General features: G+C 35.2%; 1 protein-coding gene across 4 annotated transcripts in view; it reads right to left on the bottom strand.

Moving 5' to 3' along the window:
* Positions 1-16,232, bottom strand: part of COL5A2 (collagen type V alpha 2 chain) — a 134,125-nt gene that overhangs the window by 39,117 nt on the left and 78,776 nt on the right. For 3 of the 4 annotated variants that reach the window (XM_011356273.2, XM_011356281.2, XM_023528951.1), the window contains 4 exons: positions 14,011-14,121; positions 12,667-12,744; positions 11,006-11,050; positions 9,749-9,802 (listed from right to left, as the gene is read on the bottom strand). In XM_011356273.2, coding sequence (XP_011354575.1) covers positions 9,749-9,802; positions 11,006-11,050; positions 12,667-12,744; positions 14,011-14,121 — 288 coding nt within the window. Of the gene's footprint in view, positions 1-2,579; positions 2,634-3,120; positions 3,166-4,061; positions 4,116-5,090; positions 5,145-8,167; positions 8,222-9,292; positions 9,347-9,748; positions 9,803-11,005; positions 11,051-12,666; positions 12,745-14,010; positions 14,122-16,232 lie in introns of all 4 variants that reach the window. The other variant, XM_011356290.2, reaches the window with a different exon arrangement.

Genomic DNA, 16,232 nt, shown 5'->3' with positions numbered 1-16,232 from the left:
GAAACTGATAAAAATTATCCCTTTTCATTGACTATATCACCTTCTATAAAGTGAGCTCAAAGACAATGAAATTATGAACACCTGTCTTCTTAACAACCATATTAACTCAGAGGAGGAATGTGCTCCTTGTAAAAAAAAAAAACTAAAGCACACACGCACACACAAGTACACATACATGCACAAGGAAATTAAGTAGTAGTGAACGCTGTGGGTGTCACCCAGATACCCCTTCAGCATCGAAGTAATCATTCTACCATTTTGGGAAGTGTTATAAGCTTATGGCTCACAGTTGAGACCCTCCCCACAGGGTGCCCTTAACTAAAAGAAGTTAACTCTCCCACAGGACCTCTTTCATGGTCATGCTACGAAGGACTAGACCTCATTCAAGACAAGTCTGAAGAGCAATCCCAACTCCCCAGTCCCCATGGAACTGAGGATTTGTGGAGACTAAGGTCTCTGTTGCAGTTGTAACATCAATTTCATTTTCCCCTCTGACGAACCCTACTTCTTTTATTCTTCACAAGTGTAGTTTCAGAAAGCTCTCCCCAGTAAATTTCCTGCACACAAGTCTTTGCTTTGATGCTACTTCCTAGGAAACCTGGCCTATGACTTTAGTGCCATTGGTGCCAGAAGGAGTAAAAGATATCATACTCTAAAATGAAATTTTTAAGCTGAATTGCTCACTGCCCAGCTGGTGACAGATGAAGTATGGATCGCTCTTGGCCTGCTGTGGTGATGCTGTAGTAAATACTGTCTCCAATGGTGAACTAATAGAAGCCATAAGTATAAAGGAATGGGCTGTGGGTACAGGAACTCGGGCATTTGAGAAGTGTTAGGGAAAACAGCAATTTAAAAACTGATGGAATTGCACAGGTCTTGAACCCACTGGAGAAAGACAGTGAAGGCTGACAATGATTAATCATCAATATAAGGCTCTTTGGCAGCATTTAAAAATATTGTCATCTTCTATGACCAGAGGGAAGAAAAAGCTGAAGATCAGGCCCTGGATTTGATGATAAATATTTAAAAGTTCTTGAGAAGGTTGAATTTTAAAACGGAAAGTCTCCTAAGCTACGGTCAGAGACTTTCAATGGAAGGAACAGGACCCTGAAATTTAGCATTGGAATATCTTAAGAACTTCAAAATCTCAGATACCCGGAAGCCCATGGGCCTGTCAAATGGCCCATTCCCACCGTTAACAGTTTATACTTCTTCTTTACTAAAGATGATACAGAAGCCTCTACTTTACTGGAAAACACATGTCACTATCACCACCACCTGCCCCTCCCCCCAGCCACCAGACCAAAACCTAGCATAAAGTCACAAAATAACTGGCTTGAGGAAGTACTGTTTCTGATAAAAGAGAGAAGAGACTGTATGCCAAAGGAGCTACAAGTTCTATACATCATCGAGAGGCAGGATCCAAGAGAGAAAGTATGGGACTAGATCCCAATGGTACCGGATAGAGAGGAGCAAAATATAAAGTTGGAGAAATTTAATGGAACAGAAGTGCTCCTCTTTATCACATTTAACACCCTGATAAAGACCCTGAGAGATGGTATTAACATGTGAGATGGATCCTGGAAACGGAGAGCAATGGGCCACACTGAGTTAGAAATGCCATAACTGCATTGGCAGATGGCAAAAGAAAGCACAGAGAAGTAAGCATACTAGATCAGATACACTACTTAAGGCTGGATAAGGCAGCAGCTGACAATATTCCACAACATTCTCTGCATTTCCAGAGGACACTCTGCTTATCAAAGTGATAAGGAATGGTCTAGTGAGAGAGTCTCACTTCTCCCAAACTGAGGCCCTGACTTTGGTACCACTGAGAAACTCTAAGGTGGTTATCTTTTGTGGGGTAACGGTAGGGGAAGCCATAAACCTGAAATTCTTAATACTAATGAGGATGACAGGATCTCAAAATAATAGAGGCCAGGTGGCACTCCTTAATTATGAAAAGCAAAGTGGATGCAGTGTAATGAACTGCAGGTCTGAAATATTAGCTAGCGTAGCCTGACCTTCAGAAAGCTGTGAAGAGAATTGATAGAATATGCCCCCCACTCCCACCTAGGTTCAAGCTACGTGGGCAGACAGCAAGGGTATTTCTCAATCTGTACATTTAAAATAGATCAGGGGCAGATGATCAAGAGACTCATAGCTTTAAAATGGTATATTCAAAGTATTTACCTTTTAGCATTGTGATAAGCGTAAAATAAAGATGTTTGGAAGAATTCTTAGTGCATAATAAGTGCTTGATAAATGTCACTTATCATTAGTCCAAAGCCTATGTTTTTCCATGAATTATATTCTATGCTGCTATGTTTTCAGTTGTTTTCTTAATTTCTATATTAAAATAATAGGTAACAAATGTAATCAGTTTATGTAAGATGTTTACATTAAGAGAAGCTAGGTGAAGAGTACACGGGAATTCTCTATACTATCTATGCAACTTTTGCAAACCTAAATTTATTTCAAAAGAAAAAGAAAAAAATTAAAAATAGGCAACAAGTACTGTCATTCTCATTTAAAAAGTATATTCAGTAAAGCATTTGAATTAAAACACATATACTTACGGGAGCACCTTGTGGCCCAAGTCTCCCTCTCTCTCCTGGCATTCCCCTTGGACCCTGTAGATGAAAAAGTAAAATCATCTCTTAAAGCATCTTATTTGAACTCTAGGGTAACTTGATAACAATACTCAATCCAATTGAGACTCACTATACTTGGCCACTAAGCAATAGCATTTTGGGGGGGTGATTTTGAGTTTGAAAAACCCTCCATCTATAGATATGTAAACCTATCATCTCTTACCTAAATAGATTTCATTTAATCTAGCTTTAATAGGATGGTTCTACAAGAATAGTGATTTGATCACTGAGTACAGAAAAAATATATAGGTAAATAAGGGCACTCACTGTTAAGAAAAACAATGAAATGCAGGAAGACTTTTCTATTTGAAGGATGTAATTCATGTAGTATGCTTGCCTGACAGCTGATAAGCAAGATTATTTTACCAGCTAACATATGATTTCCATGTCTTTTTTTTTTTTCATTTAAACATTCTCTTAATATAACCTAAAAAGCAAAGAAATAAAGAATTAAATTGATACGTACCATAGGTCCCATGGCACCCATTGGACCAGTAGGGCCAGCTTCACCCTAAAGCAAAAATGAGATCACATTTTTACCATATGAGAAACCTACAATTGATATTCACATCATTTTGTTCCCCATGTGTATTATTCTAAAGGTGTATTTTCAAAATGGGTGTTTGAAAGGCATACTTTCAATGAAGGACCTCGAAAGCCTATTGTTTTACCTTTTCTTAAAAATGCAGTGAAAATTTAGTTTCTAAAATTTAGTTTCTCAAATAAAACTAAGGATTTAAACAAGATTGATGGAATTGTCACACCTAGCCCATCAATTAATATCAAAAAAGTAATTATTTGTCTATGTATGATAATACTTTAGGTCAAGTAAAATTTTACCAAGCTAAAATTGACTGTAATATTCCTTTCATTTCTATTCCAGGAAACTTAGAAATAGTAATTTTAAAGCCAAATGCTTTTCTACATATGTATCTCATGATACTTCTCTTTGAAAAGTCCTCTGCACTTCTTTGATGTTCTCTCTCCCTCTAGAAACAAATAAATTTGGAGAACAAATAATGGCCAAAAGGTCCTGGGATTAAAATGGCAGTATATAATATAACTGGGTTTAATATGCCATCTAAACCTATACGATACCTCTAAAGAAGAAAAAAGAGTGAATGTGTTTTAGAAGGTGTATTCATAGTGCCACATGTCATATAAAGACAACATCCATCCGACAATGGCAGAAACTCAGGGCTGTGGTGGCAAAGTTAGGTCATGTCATGTCTCCTGGTAAATCTATTGCTACTCACCGACGAAAAATTATATCTATCTATTTCACTATTTATTTCTTTATACTCCTCTTTCCTCTAGAAGTATTTAAGGGTGTTCTGAAAAACTTTTAGGCCTTTGAAACACAACCAAAATGCTATAGGGAGGTGATGTTGAGATATCATACATTACCTTGGAACCAATTGCTCCAACTTCACCTTTAGGGCCTTCAAGACCTTTGTGTCCCTGAGAAGAAAAAATATAAATATGTATTTTACTACTTTTCCGATTCTCAGACATATTAAAGAACCAAAAATAAGCTTACAAAAACTGCCTTAAGAAAACATCTCCAATTTAAAGTTATTACTCAAAATGTTTCCAAATCATCAACCTTTTTGAAAGTCTACTCAAGGAAAATTAGAGTTTCCTTTTTTAAATAACATGTTCAATTTGCAATGTTCTCACCTTTCAAATTTTTGTGACTTCATAGAAATTTAATCTATAGCTACAAATAAAGGACTTATGGAGCCTTTAGAGAAAATAGTTATCAAGTTTGTATAGTTATAAATTCTGGGTTATATCCAGGAGTGATGTTGAAAATATTTAGTAACTATTAAGTACAGCAGCAAGTATTCTAATCAGAAGCTTAACCACTCAAAACGGAGGCCAGCTAGTGTATACTTAGTAAATATCAGCCATGCTTTCAGACAGACAGACAGGCAGGCAGACAGGCAGGCAGACAGAATGATACATAATTTACATATATGTATATTACATATAATAGTTACAAACTGATTATCTAGAGTTATAGAGAGAAGCAATCTATGTCCTCCCAAATCTGGGTTGACTGGGCCCCTCTATGATCTCATGTACGCTACAGTATAATGTCACTTACTCCACTAGTAGTAATTGCCTATTTTCTTAACTGAATCTCTTATTAGGCTGAAGCTGAAAGCCATGGACATTTACCATTCATCACTGTGTCCTCGTTTTTAACAGTATTCAGTACATAGTAAGAACTCAAAATATATTTTATAGAATCAAATGAAACCCAAAGGAAATGTAAAAAAGCCTTGTGATTTTAGTAACTACAGATGACTACTGCAACCAAAGCCATTAAGGATGACTGACAAATGAAATCGTAGATTTTTAAGGTAGGGCACCCCAGACCATACTCAGTAAGCCACAGTATCTGAAAAGATTACATAGGATTGAACTTACTCGGTGACCCTTCAGGCCTGGAAGACCAGGAGCCCCAGGAAATCCTCGAGCTCCCTAAGGAGGAAGAAAAAAAAAACATATAAGGCATTTCAGAGTCATTAATAAGAATAGGAAATTGCTTAACATACCTTTTTTCCCCAAAAAATATCTGGTACATAGTTTTTCACCAACAAACTAAAGGGAAAAAAGGAGCAGTATGTGTTTATCTATCAAAATACATCTAGGTGATCAAAATTTAGCAAGGCAAACATACCGTTAGAAATGGAAGCATGACTTACACAGAGATATAGATTAATGCCAGGTATTGATTTGATGACATTTTCCAATTTTCAAATTATGTCATTGTATTACAATTAGTAAAAAAAAAAAAAAAAAGGAACAAGAAATTAAGACTGAATTAATATATTCAGTGTGACAACTAGGTTGAGGTGTAGGAAAAAAACCAGGAGAGGAACTTAAGGAAAACTATGCATTTCCTCCTTTATAGTGCTTTATCTATGGTAAAAGTATAAATGCATCGTAGCAAAAAATGTATTTTATTTTCTCTGAATTTATAAAGACTAGCAGTAGAATATGATTAAAAATATTCTATTAAAATGAATAAATAGATAATTTTTTAAAGTAAAATGTTCAGGAGAAGCTTATGGATTTGTGATTGTTTAAAAAACTAAGGCAATAAAATCGCCAACAGAAAGAAAAGCCAACAAATATGGAGAGAATGGGTTGGTTCTTTGTCTCAGTAATTTCTTTCTTTTTTTTTTTTATAGTGACATTGGTTAATGAAATCTGATGTTTCAGCTGTATATTTTAACAGTAAGGCATATATATATATTTATATTGTATGTTCAACTCCCATAGATAGATTTCTTTCTGTCACCACATATTTGACCCCTTTTACCTTGTCCACAGAAAATCAAACGCAAAAGGTATAACTATTTTGAAATGATGCTTAAAACTTTTTCCTCATATCCTCTTAAAATAGATAAGGACCCAGTGACTTAATTATTCACTTATTCTCATTGCCTACATTAACAAAGCTTTGAATTGAATGCCATTACTACTGCCACCAGTAGACTGAGTATTTGATAGCATACATTCATGCTATCAATTATTATCTGTTATTATTATTAATCTGCATATCCCTGACACTTAGCCTTATGCCTCACTGGTGGGCATACAATGACTGATCATTTAATAAACAGTTCAATGAAGAGATGTTAACTGTTTCTTTTAAAACTCAGCACTTTCCCTAAACCTTTTTTAAGGAACTTCTCTTCTGCCAGCACAACTTTACAGAGAGCAAAATTTGTCTGTTCTGCCTTATCATAACCTTCACTTACTGTTAAATTAATGAATAAAGTAACTTAATAAAAACTTCATAGGATATAAGCAAAGCAATCCTTTCTCTGTTACTGCCTGCAGGAAAGTGTTTCTGTAGCGGGGCAGGGGCAGGGATCACAGTAAGGACACATCAAACCATTGCTCTCTGAACAAATAAAGTTCCATTAATTCTTCTGTTTACTCAGCCTTGCTTAGGAATTCTTTCACTTCAAGAACTCCCTTTAAGTTGTTCCACTGGAATGCTTGCCTTTATTGAGATTTTTTTCCCCACCATCCTGAGCAGGAAATTTAGTACATATCCATCTAAGCCTATAGGGGAATTACTGAGCTATGTTATTTCAAATAATTAGTTAACTTTTGAGTTTTTGTGGTCTGCAAGGGAATTCTCATGTGATTACGTATCTCTAATATAACAAGAAAATGAACCAGATGTACTAGTACTCATAAAACTTTCTCATTCTGCTGACCCAAGACTGTCATCACATCCCAATCACACGTTGTTGCACTGCACTTGCAAAGTGCATCTGTGACATGCTGGCAGGGCACATTTCCTCCCCATGAAGGGTCCCACACTGTGAATGTGCAAGGGTGCAGCAGGACAGGAGGGTCAAGCCTGGACTGGTTGACATGAACATTTGTGCTAATAACTAAACCACATGCCTCAGTCTGCACTCCCTTTTTAGGATGATGGGGGAGGAAAGAAAAGAGAGAACGGGGAGCTGGGAATTGGTTTTATATTTGAAACTACATAATCCTTAGAGCACTGTAAATTCCCTTAAAAGATCGGCATTTGTTCAGTTTTAAAAAATCCTAGCATTGAACTTCATCAATTTTCAGAAAGTCAATAGCAAGGAATACAGTACTGTTGGATGTATTGAGTGGTAGAAACCTTTGGAAATTATGGGAAATACAATAAGGCCAAATCAGTTTAGGGGATGTTGGACAAGGAGAAACTTGAAGAGTAGGGATGTTAGAGGATGTCTGCTTGCTAATTAATCCCTAATTTTCCCTATTGCCTGTGTTGCACATCCTTGGGGAGGACCTATCAAAGTATTGTGACTGAGATCAGAAAGGTGGATTTGGAGTGCGGCCAAGTGGCCCAGGCCATGAATTCTGGTGGAGTGGGCTGCCAGGGACCTGTCCCTGTAGTGAGCCATGGGGGAAGAAAACAGCTGTGTTAGGAATGCTGGCAATCAGTGTATCTTGTCATAAGATTTTAGGGCCCAGAGCATCAATTGAGAATGTCAGCCAACATTAGGGTTTGGGGAGCAGCCAAAGGGGCATTCTGTCAACAATTTATTGTCCCTAGCATATAAAAAACAAGTCAGTAAATTCTCTTTCAAGCTGTTGTTTTCCACATGTGAACAATACAAAATAAGAAGATTAAAAAGATTAAAAAATGATAAATGGGATTGAGATGTTATAAAAGGTAAGGCGGTCAGGTGGGTGAGTTAACCAAAAAATTTGATACTCAGTTTGGAGACAGCTTCTCCAATATACTTCTCTGGCTCTAAGAGGGTCATTCATATGGTGCAGTGCAAAACAGGTAACTGGAATTAGCTGTCACTCTGGCAAAATGTCCTGTTCCACAATGATGGAAAGAAATATATATCATAGTGATAGTGTCTAATGTGCATGTAGACAATGAATTGCGAGTTCATGTTGATGTGTTTTTGATTTTTTTTTTTTTTTTGAAGTTTGTCTTTATGTTGTTGTATTGGTAAATACATACGTACCGGAGATCCTGAGAATCCTACTTCACCGGGATTTCCATTTCTACCAGGTTCACCCTTTATGGGAAAAAAAAAAAAGCAAGGAAGCAAACAGTGATTAAAATATTCTCTTCTGAGACTAGATGACAAATCAATTGCAGATAAAAAAGTCTTCTTTAGAAAGCTCGTGTCCAATGCACTAAACAGTGTGAAAACACTGAGCTCTATTTCTGATGGCCATCCATTCTAATAAATCAGTTTGTGAAGGTTTCGTTACTTTATCCGGAAACAAATATAAATTATACTGGCCTGACTTAGCTCACCATTTTATGAACGTCAAAATTTACACCTACATATATATGCTATGAAATTTTATGTCACCATATAGTATGAATTAAATAGTATTTCTTGAAAATGCTGCTTGCCATTTCCTTTCTTGTTATAAGAAAATATTAAGAACTACCAGAGGTATTTTCTTTATGGCCAAATTCAATGTAACCTGCTTAAATAAATCACATGACACACAAAGAGAAAATATTTAGTTACTTTAGTATCACACAGAAATTAATGGCCTACCCATGATTTTATCCTCAACTTTGGTAAAACTAAGAAAAGAATCCAGAAAAGTGAGTCTGCACCCTGTTCTTCAATCACATGTTCTTAATGTTAAAATCTAAAGTTTAGTCTTAACTTTAATTAAAAATCCAATTGAAGAAATAATTTTTTCAGCATTGGAGTGTAACACTGACACAACCCTACTAACACATTTTACAAATCTATTTAATGAAGATCTCATAATAATGTTTTGCTATCAGAGTAATGTATTTTTCCTTAAGAACAATTCAGGAATTCCACCAGCAAAAGCTGTAGCTATTTTGTCAATACTAGTATCTCATGAAGAAATCATAATGGAAAACCTGGGGAATGCAGGAAAAGAGACAATATCTAATAATATAATACCATCAAAATTAACGCCACTTTGAGATTTTGTAAAACTCCCTTCTGAATTCTCCAGTTTTGATTGACTTTAATGGAAGCTAAAAGTGGGGGAAATGAAATGGGAATTAATGAATAATATTCATATTGATACTATAACTCCTTTTTAGCCTCTTTCAAAATCTTGAAGCAAAATGAAGAAAGGCAGCTTACATCTTCACCAGGTTTTCCGGGAGGGCCCTCTGGTCCACGTGCACCAACCGGACCCTAATAACAAAACAAACAAAAGGAAAAAAAAGAAGATTTACCTGCTCCTACTAACGATTTAACCGAAATATTGTCGAGACAAATGAAACAATGAGAGAAAATAGCTTTATTAACGTTCTGAATTTTATGTTGTTTTACTCAGGTTATGTGCTCAATAGGAAAAAGTTTAATCTCATAAATACAAATATCTCAGCACGGTCTACTAACTATATTCAAAGACTCTGAATTTAAATACTCTGCCACAAGAAACATAGCTTAAGCACAGTCTATAACACAGAGCCCCCGAACTGGCCTGTAATTTCTTGCTACACTAGTAAAGAGCTAGTAAAATAAATAACTCAGGACACCATTATAATGGTAGACCCATATTTAACTGGGTCTACATGCTTACTTAACATTTACCATTGGTCCAGGTTCACCAGGTTCACCAGGAGGTCCTGTAGGGCCAACACCACCCTAAAATTGAGAACGAATTATATATACATATATGAAATATATATAACCAAAGGAAAACAGAATACTAAGTCCTAAATTCTCTGAAGTATAGTGCAATTGTTCAAACTGCTGGCTCCACCACTCTCCAGCTATGTGATTTTGGATGGGTTATGTACCCTCTCTAAACTTCAGTTTCCTAATCTATAAAATAAAAATAATATGGTACCTATTTCATTAAGCTTTTATAGCTCTTCAGATACCTAATGCTTGTTAAGAACCTAGAATAATGCTGTCACAGAGTGTTCAATTAATGGCAGTTATCATGATCATTTTCTTCCCTTTCTCCTTCTCTCCCTCCCACTACCCTCCCCTCCTCCTTCTTCTACAACAACTATATATTTTATTTGTCAGTGGTAGTAACAGAAAATGGCTCAAAGTAAAACAACACACATAATGACAATATGGAATATCTGAGCTAAAAATTGTTCTCTTCCTTTCTTTTGAAAAGTTATCTCCTATTGTCCATCAAATTGCTACAAAAATTAAAATAGCTCTACACCACTATTTTATTGGTATTTCATAAATAGAAAATAAATTTTAGTATTATATTCTTTTTAAAGATTCTATGAAATGATCACCTTGACTGTTATTTCTAATAACACTACATAGTAATGGCCTTTTATGATCTGATTTCATAGCCTCAGAGTTGGCACATCACCAATTATAAGAACTTTCATCATGACATGAGATAATAATCTGCTATTTTAGAAGCAAAGGCACTCAAAAATTCTTTGTATTAGAGGTAAGTCACATAAAGAAATGATATGCTATAACTTTAGCTCCAAGAAAAAACTCTGAAAAACACACTGTTTGTATTTCTAAGTCAGCGAAAATTAACGGAATACGATCTATTCAAAGTGAACAGTACAATATACAATTTAAAGGCAGTCAAAAGCAGTCATGTCACAGAGACTATATAAATATATATATATTTTTTATATATACCAACTAAATATCTATATATACATAAACATATATATGTGTATGTGTGTGTATGTGTGTATGTTATGAAATAACATACACACATACACACACATATATATGTGTATGTGTGTGTGTGTATGTGTGTGTGTGTGTGTGTGTGTATATATATATATATACACACACACACACACACACATACATATTTTGCTACCATATGTAATTTAATTATAAAAGACTTACTTGCTGTCCTTGTAAACCCTGAGGTCCCCTTGGGCCAACAGGACCCTTAAAAGCAAATGAGAAGAAAAGTTAGAGTGTTCATAACAGTTAGGTCAAACATTTAAAATATCTTGAATCAGCTTTAGAATCTGAAAAAGTGAAGCTTTGACAGTGGAGGGTGATGACATTCTCCATCTGTACTCATCTGGAATGCAGCTATATTCAAGAAGATTAAAGCTAGCACATTTGGGATGATTTTGTGCACACCCTCAGTGTCAGAGAAATAAAGAATCTGCCTGTACACACCCAATGTCTTTGGGACGAGGACACTCACATGTTTGAGGGGTGGTTCTGTTAAACCACAACATCTGACAAGATAAGACTCTTGGCAGGCATAAAATAGTTATCAAACTACTTAATTCTTCAGCTTCACAGCATATAAATCATAATTTAAAGGAGCAAATTGAATTAAAGGCTTATGAAACCACCAATAATAGTGACTAGATTACTTTAAATGTAAGTGTAAAATTATTCAGGAAACTGAGTTTTATGGATTATTTCTTTTTTTCATAACATACACTTAAAGTATGCACACAGGCTTTCCTCATTTAAACATGAAATGATTACACTGAAACATAACCAAAAGAAGAAAAAGAAAACATAATTTAAAAATTCGTTAATATATATCTAGACAATTTTTTAAATGTCATACTTTAAAAAGCAAAATCAATCAAATCAAAATCAGGTTTGTTCTTATGGCAAAAACTTAAATTTTTGTTTGGAATTGATCATATTTTTAGCAAGTAAGAAAATAAGAGATTCATTAAAAAATAAACACGAATATAATTTGAACTTCAAATGGATGAAAACTCACGTATTTCAGAAAATTATCCCAAGATAATCATTGAATGAAACCATATTGCTAGTGACTTAAAAAATATACAAACAATGTTTAAGTTACTCATAAAGCTGGCCTTAAGGATGGGTAGAATTGGTAGTTATCCATGCAGCCTAACTTTATGTTTCTTGTTGCCTGTCATTCCATGAATCTGGGATGCTTCTGAATTATGTTAGGAGCAAAAAAAGCACAAGAGAGTTGGTTCGGAAAGTGTTAATTCATTCAGTGGGATAGCATTGCTCCAAATACCCAGGTTAAAGTTCTTGCCCAGAGGAAAACAGGAAACTGTCTGGCTGTTGAAGAAATTCTAAGGGGGATGGGAATGGTCAGTAGGAAACTTTAAAGTTGTTGGCAAGGCAGCCAGCGAATATTAAGGTAAGTAGACAATGATGTAAATAAAACTGGCAAAACTTGTTTCAAATTTTGCCAAATCACTATTTCTAACACAATAAAACGGTTGTTTTATTTATTTTAAAAAGTATACTTTTGATGTGCTGGTGGTTATGTTTTAAAATCTTTTATTTTCTTTAAATAATAAGTGTTATATACTGATAACCCTTTATTAATGTTGAAAAATACTTTGCACAGTTATGAATGGAATAACACTGGGATTTTAATTGGTACTTAGCAGGATTTGAGAAATAAATTAAATGACTGAATGGATGGATATATTTAAACAGACACATTGCTTCTTAACCAGCTAACTCGAACCTCTTTTTTTTATAATGTTCCCTCCCCGCACACACACACAGGTACTTCAATTATCTGTAATATTCGCCCTTACCACAGAGCCAGGCATCAGTCCCACTTGACTCCCAAGTCCAGATTTTTCATCCAACCCAGCCATCTGAGCTGAAAACGGCTGTAAAAGTAATGTGTCGACATTATTTCCACAGTAAAAGGCATATATCAATATACTTATTAAATTGAGAAACATATGTATATTCTCTAGGATTCTTATAAAACATCTCTCTGAGAATCATTTTATTTTCTTTTTTTCTGAGAATCATTTTAAAGTTTAACTTTAAAGCAAGGACATTCAAGTTGTTCTTCATTGTATGTGTTTTTGATTGAACATTCATCCCCAGAGTATAACTATGTTGCTTCAGAATAACTATTTCAATAGGCCAAATGTCTGATACTTGCTAAAAGTCATGGATCATTCTTTTAAGTACTTAGCTAGTCTAATCAATTTCAGGTGTAAATCTCTTTATCTGATTTCTTCCCACAATTAGAGCATGACAAATAACTAAACATAGACTAAAAGATGCTTTCAAAACATTTGTTCTAAAGATTCCAGATTCTATTTCAGACTATTTACTTAGATGGTATTCTTCTTTATTTGTTCATGGCCAGCAAGCTTTAAACTGCATTTATGCAAGTTAATTAAAAAAAAAAAAAAAAAAACTCTGGTAACCCAAGTGACCAAAATTGTCTATATACATTCCAGGAGTTCTATTAATTTCCAGATTTTCATGGGAAAAGAATGTGTAAATTATATGTATTGTTCAAAAAATAAATTGGCAATTCTTTCTATAATCAGTTGAGAAACAAATGTATAAACCGTTGTAAAAAAATTGTATTATAGAACTGTGCAGTCTACCCATAAATCTCTATTATTCCACTAAGAATTCAAAGAGGCAGATATAGACATTTTGTTTTATTTTCTTTCTGGTAGAAAATCAAAATTCAGAAAATAATGAGATAGAATTTTTAATGTCAGCTCAGTGGCCCTTTCACATACATCTTCGTGGATAACACAGATTTCATCAGCATTTTGAAACTAAAAAACAGCAGAAGGCTAGAGACATATCTCTCTTTTAATTTTATAGTGAGGACAATGTTGGTGGTCCTTTAGAATCAACAGAAAGAACAAATTTCACAGAGAACTGACATTGAGAAATATAATTAATTTGAAGCTGCACTTAAAAAAAATGCTGCTTTGAATTTTCTAATAATTCCCTGAGGATTTATTAGTTTTATCATTTTTCATAGCAGCATTGCATCCACTTAGCTGCTCTTACAGTCAAGGGTCAACAACTGAACTAACACAATTTAAAATCATAGCAATAAATCAAAAACTTAATATCTTATCTAAACAGGACATTGAACAACGCACACAACTCACCCTGCTCATGCCATCGGGTCCTGGGTGAGATGGATGTCCAGGAGGCCCTGGGGGACCCGGCTGACCAGGAACACCTGGCTCACCATCAATTCCCTGAGGACCACGAGGACCCTGGAAAAACAAGCCAGTAGGAATTAGAACCCATTGCCAAGTATGTATTTAGCAGAAAGCTAAAAGCAGAGACTTATTGATGGAAATGCTATGTTCATTGTTTTAAAAATGAATAGCCATACTGTATGATTCCAACTACGACATTCTGGAAAAGGCAGAAATATAGAGACAATAACAAAAAAAATCCATGGTTGCCAGGGTTTGGAGTGGGGTGGGAGGATGAATAAGCGGAATACAGAAGATTTTTAGGGCAGTGAAAACACTCTGTATAATACTATAAAGGTGGATACATGTCATTATACACTTGTGTCCAAATTCATAGAGTGTACAACACCAAGAGTGAACCTTAATGTGAACTACGGACTCTGATGGGGAATGTCAACTGGAGAATGCTGTGCATGTGTGGGAGCAGAGGCGATATAGGGACTCTGTACCTTCCTCTCAATTTTGATTTTTTTGACCTAAAACTTCTCTTGAAAAATTAAGTCTTAAAGAAAAAGAATAGTAATCCAGCCACCTAAAGTAACTCAGCATTGGTCACACCCTCTTCCACTGGGACATGGCACATTCTGGGTAAGAATTTTATTCTTGATGTGCTAAATCCCCAGTAGTCAGATTTGTTGGAATAATTATGAAATTGTATTTGTTTCATCATTATTCTAGAATAAGCTTCCTTATTTGGTTGAGTGTTACTGTTCAAGGTATTTAATCAATAACTTCTAAATTCATTGCCCTGTCTTAGATTACAGTTAACTATGTATGTGCCTGCTTAAACTAACTGCCCCCAACAACGAAAACAAAAGAAATGAGAAGGACCCCTGATTGTAGTTTGTGGTTTTTTCCAGCTCGTTTTTAATGCTTCGCATAGTTCCTGCTACATAGTAGATACTCACTATATGTTTATTACATTTTCACATTTCAATCCTCTTTACTTGAAGTCTAGCACACTTTATTTTCTTTACCACCTTCAAAGGTAGACCAAACCAATAGAAAGACAGGGAAAGACACAGTGACCCAGCCAAGTCCAGTTCTCAGAGAAGTGAGCAATAATGTCTAGCTGCCAAATCCCGCCCTCCTAACCCACATTTTGAAGACAGCTTGGGGAACAGCCACGTCCTCAGTTCTGGAACTGTTCCGTCCCCTAACCTCAACATTTCCACAAGTCTTGTTAAGTATTTGCTGGCTTTTTAACTCTGAAGAGTCTTAACAGACTTTAAGAAAGAAAGCACCAAGGAACTCAAAAGCCAACATAATTTTTATACTTAGAAGCAGGGACCGAGAAAACTATGGTAAATGAATTGGAGTTTAATAGTAAAAGAAGTTTCTCATACTTAAACATGAGAATATCTACTGGCCCACAATAAGCGACCGAAATACGAGCTGATACAGCAGGAGTAAATATAAGAGAAGCTGAGGGGGCAGTTTGCATATGATGGTTTTGGGGAGGGTGACATATAGCTATTCTGAAATTTAATTAATGTATTTTAACATATTCAAACATTTGTATAGACATGTTTACTTCCTAGAAGAGATAAGTAAATGCATATATTCAAATAGTAGATAACAGAAAAAAACTCACATTTCGTAAAATAATTTCTCAGAAAATAATTTTCATCCTTTAAAAAATCGAACCTTTTCACTAAACTCTTTCTATTATATATAATGGAAGCTGATTTTAATTGCTGTCTAAGATTCCTGGATTATCACAAGGAGCGTGGGCAACATGAACTGGACATGTATATTGTCAAAGGCTGCATGGACAAAGTGGTCGTCTGATCTGCTCATGGAGCCTTGTGTGGAAAACTTCTAATGTGTTTTAGAAATGTGAAATTGCTCATTGATAACCAGGCATTGTTATACCCAAAAAATGAACTGAAACATTATTTCTGTTCCCAAAGAAATTTCTAAGGACAAAACCAAAAACTACGTTTAGTGTCAATTAGCGTTTAGAGATGTTTGGGTAATGGTAACCCTCAAAAAACTGTGTCCTTTCTCCAGTCCTCTGTGATCAATAATCATGTTTCAAAGTCTGCTCTGAAGACAGCCCACTTTTTTATTGACTTCATGATGCATTCTGCGTCTCTGTGGCATTGCTTTTAAATAGTCTACAT

This window comes from Pteropus vampyrus, unplaced genomic scaffold (assembly GCF_000151845.1).
Source record: "Pteropus vampyrus isolate Shadow unplaced genomic scaffold, Pvam_2.0 Scaffold2, whole genome shotgun sequence".
Taxonomy (NCBI): Eukaryota; Metazoa; Chordata; class Mammalia; order Chiroptera; family Pteropodidae; genus Pteropus; species Pteropus vampyrus.
Note: the sequence above shows the minus strand (reverse complement) of the source record. Positions and strands in the feature narration are given on the sequence as shown.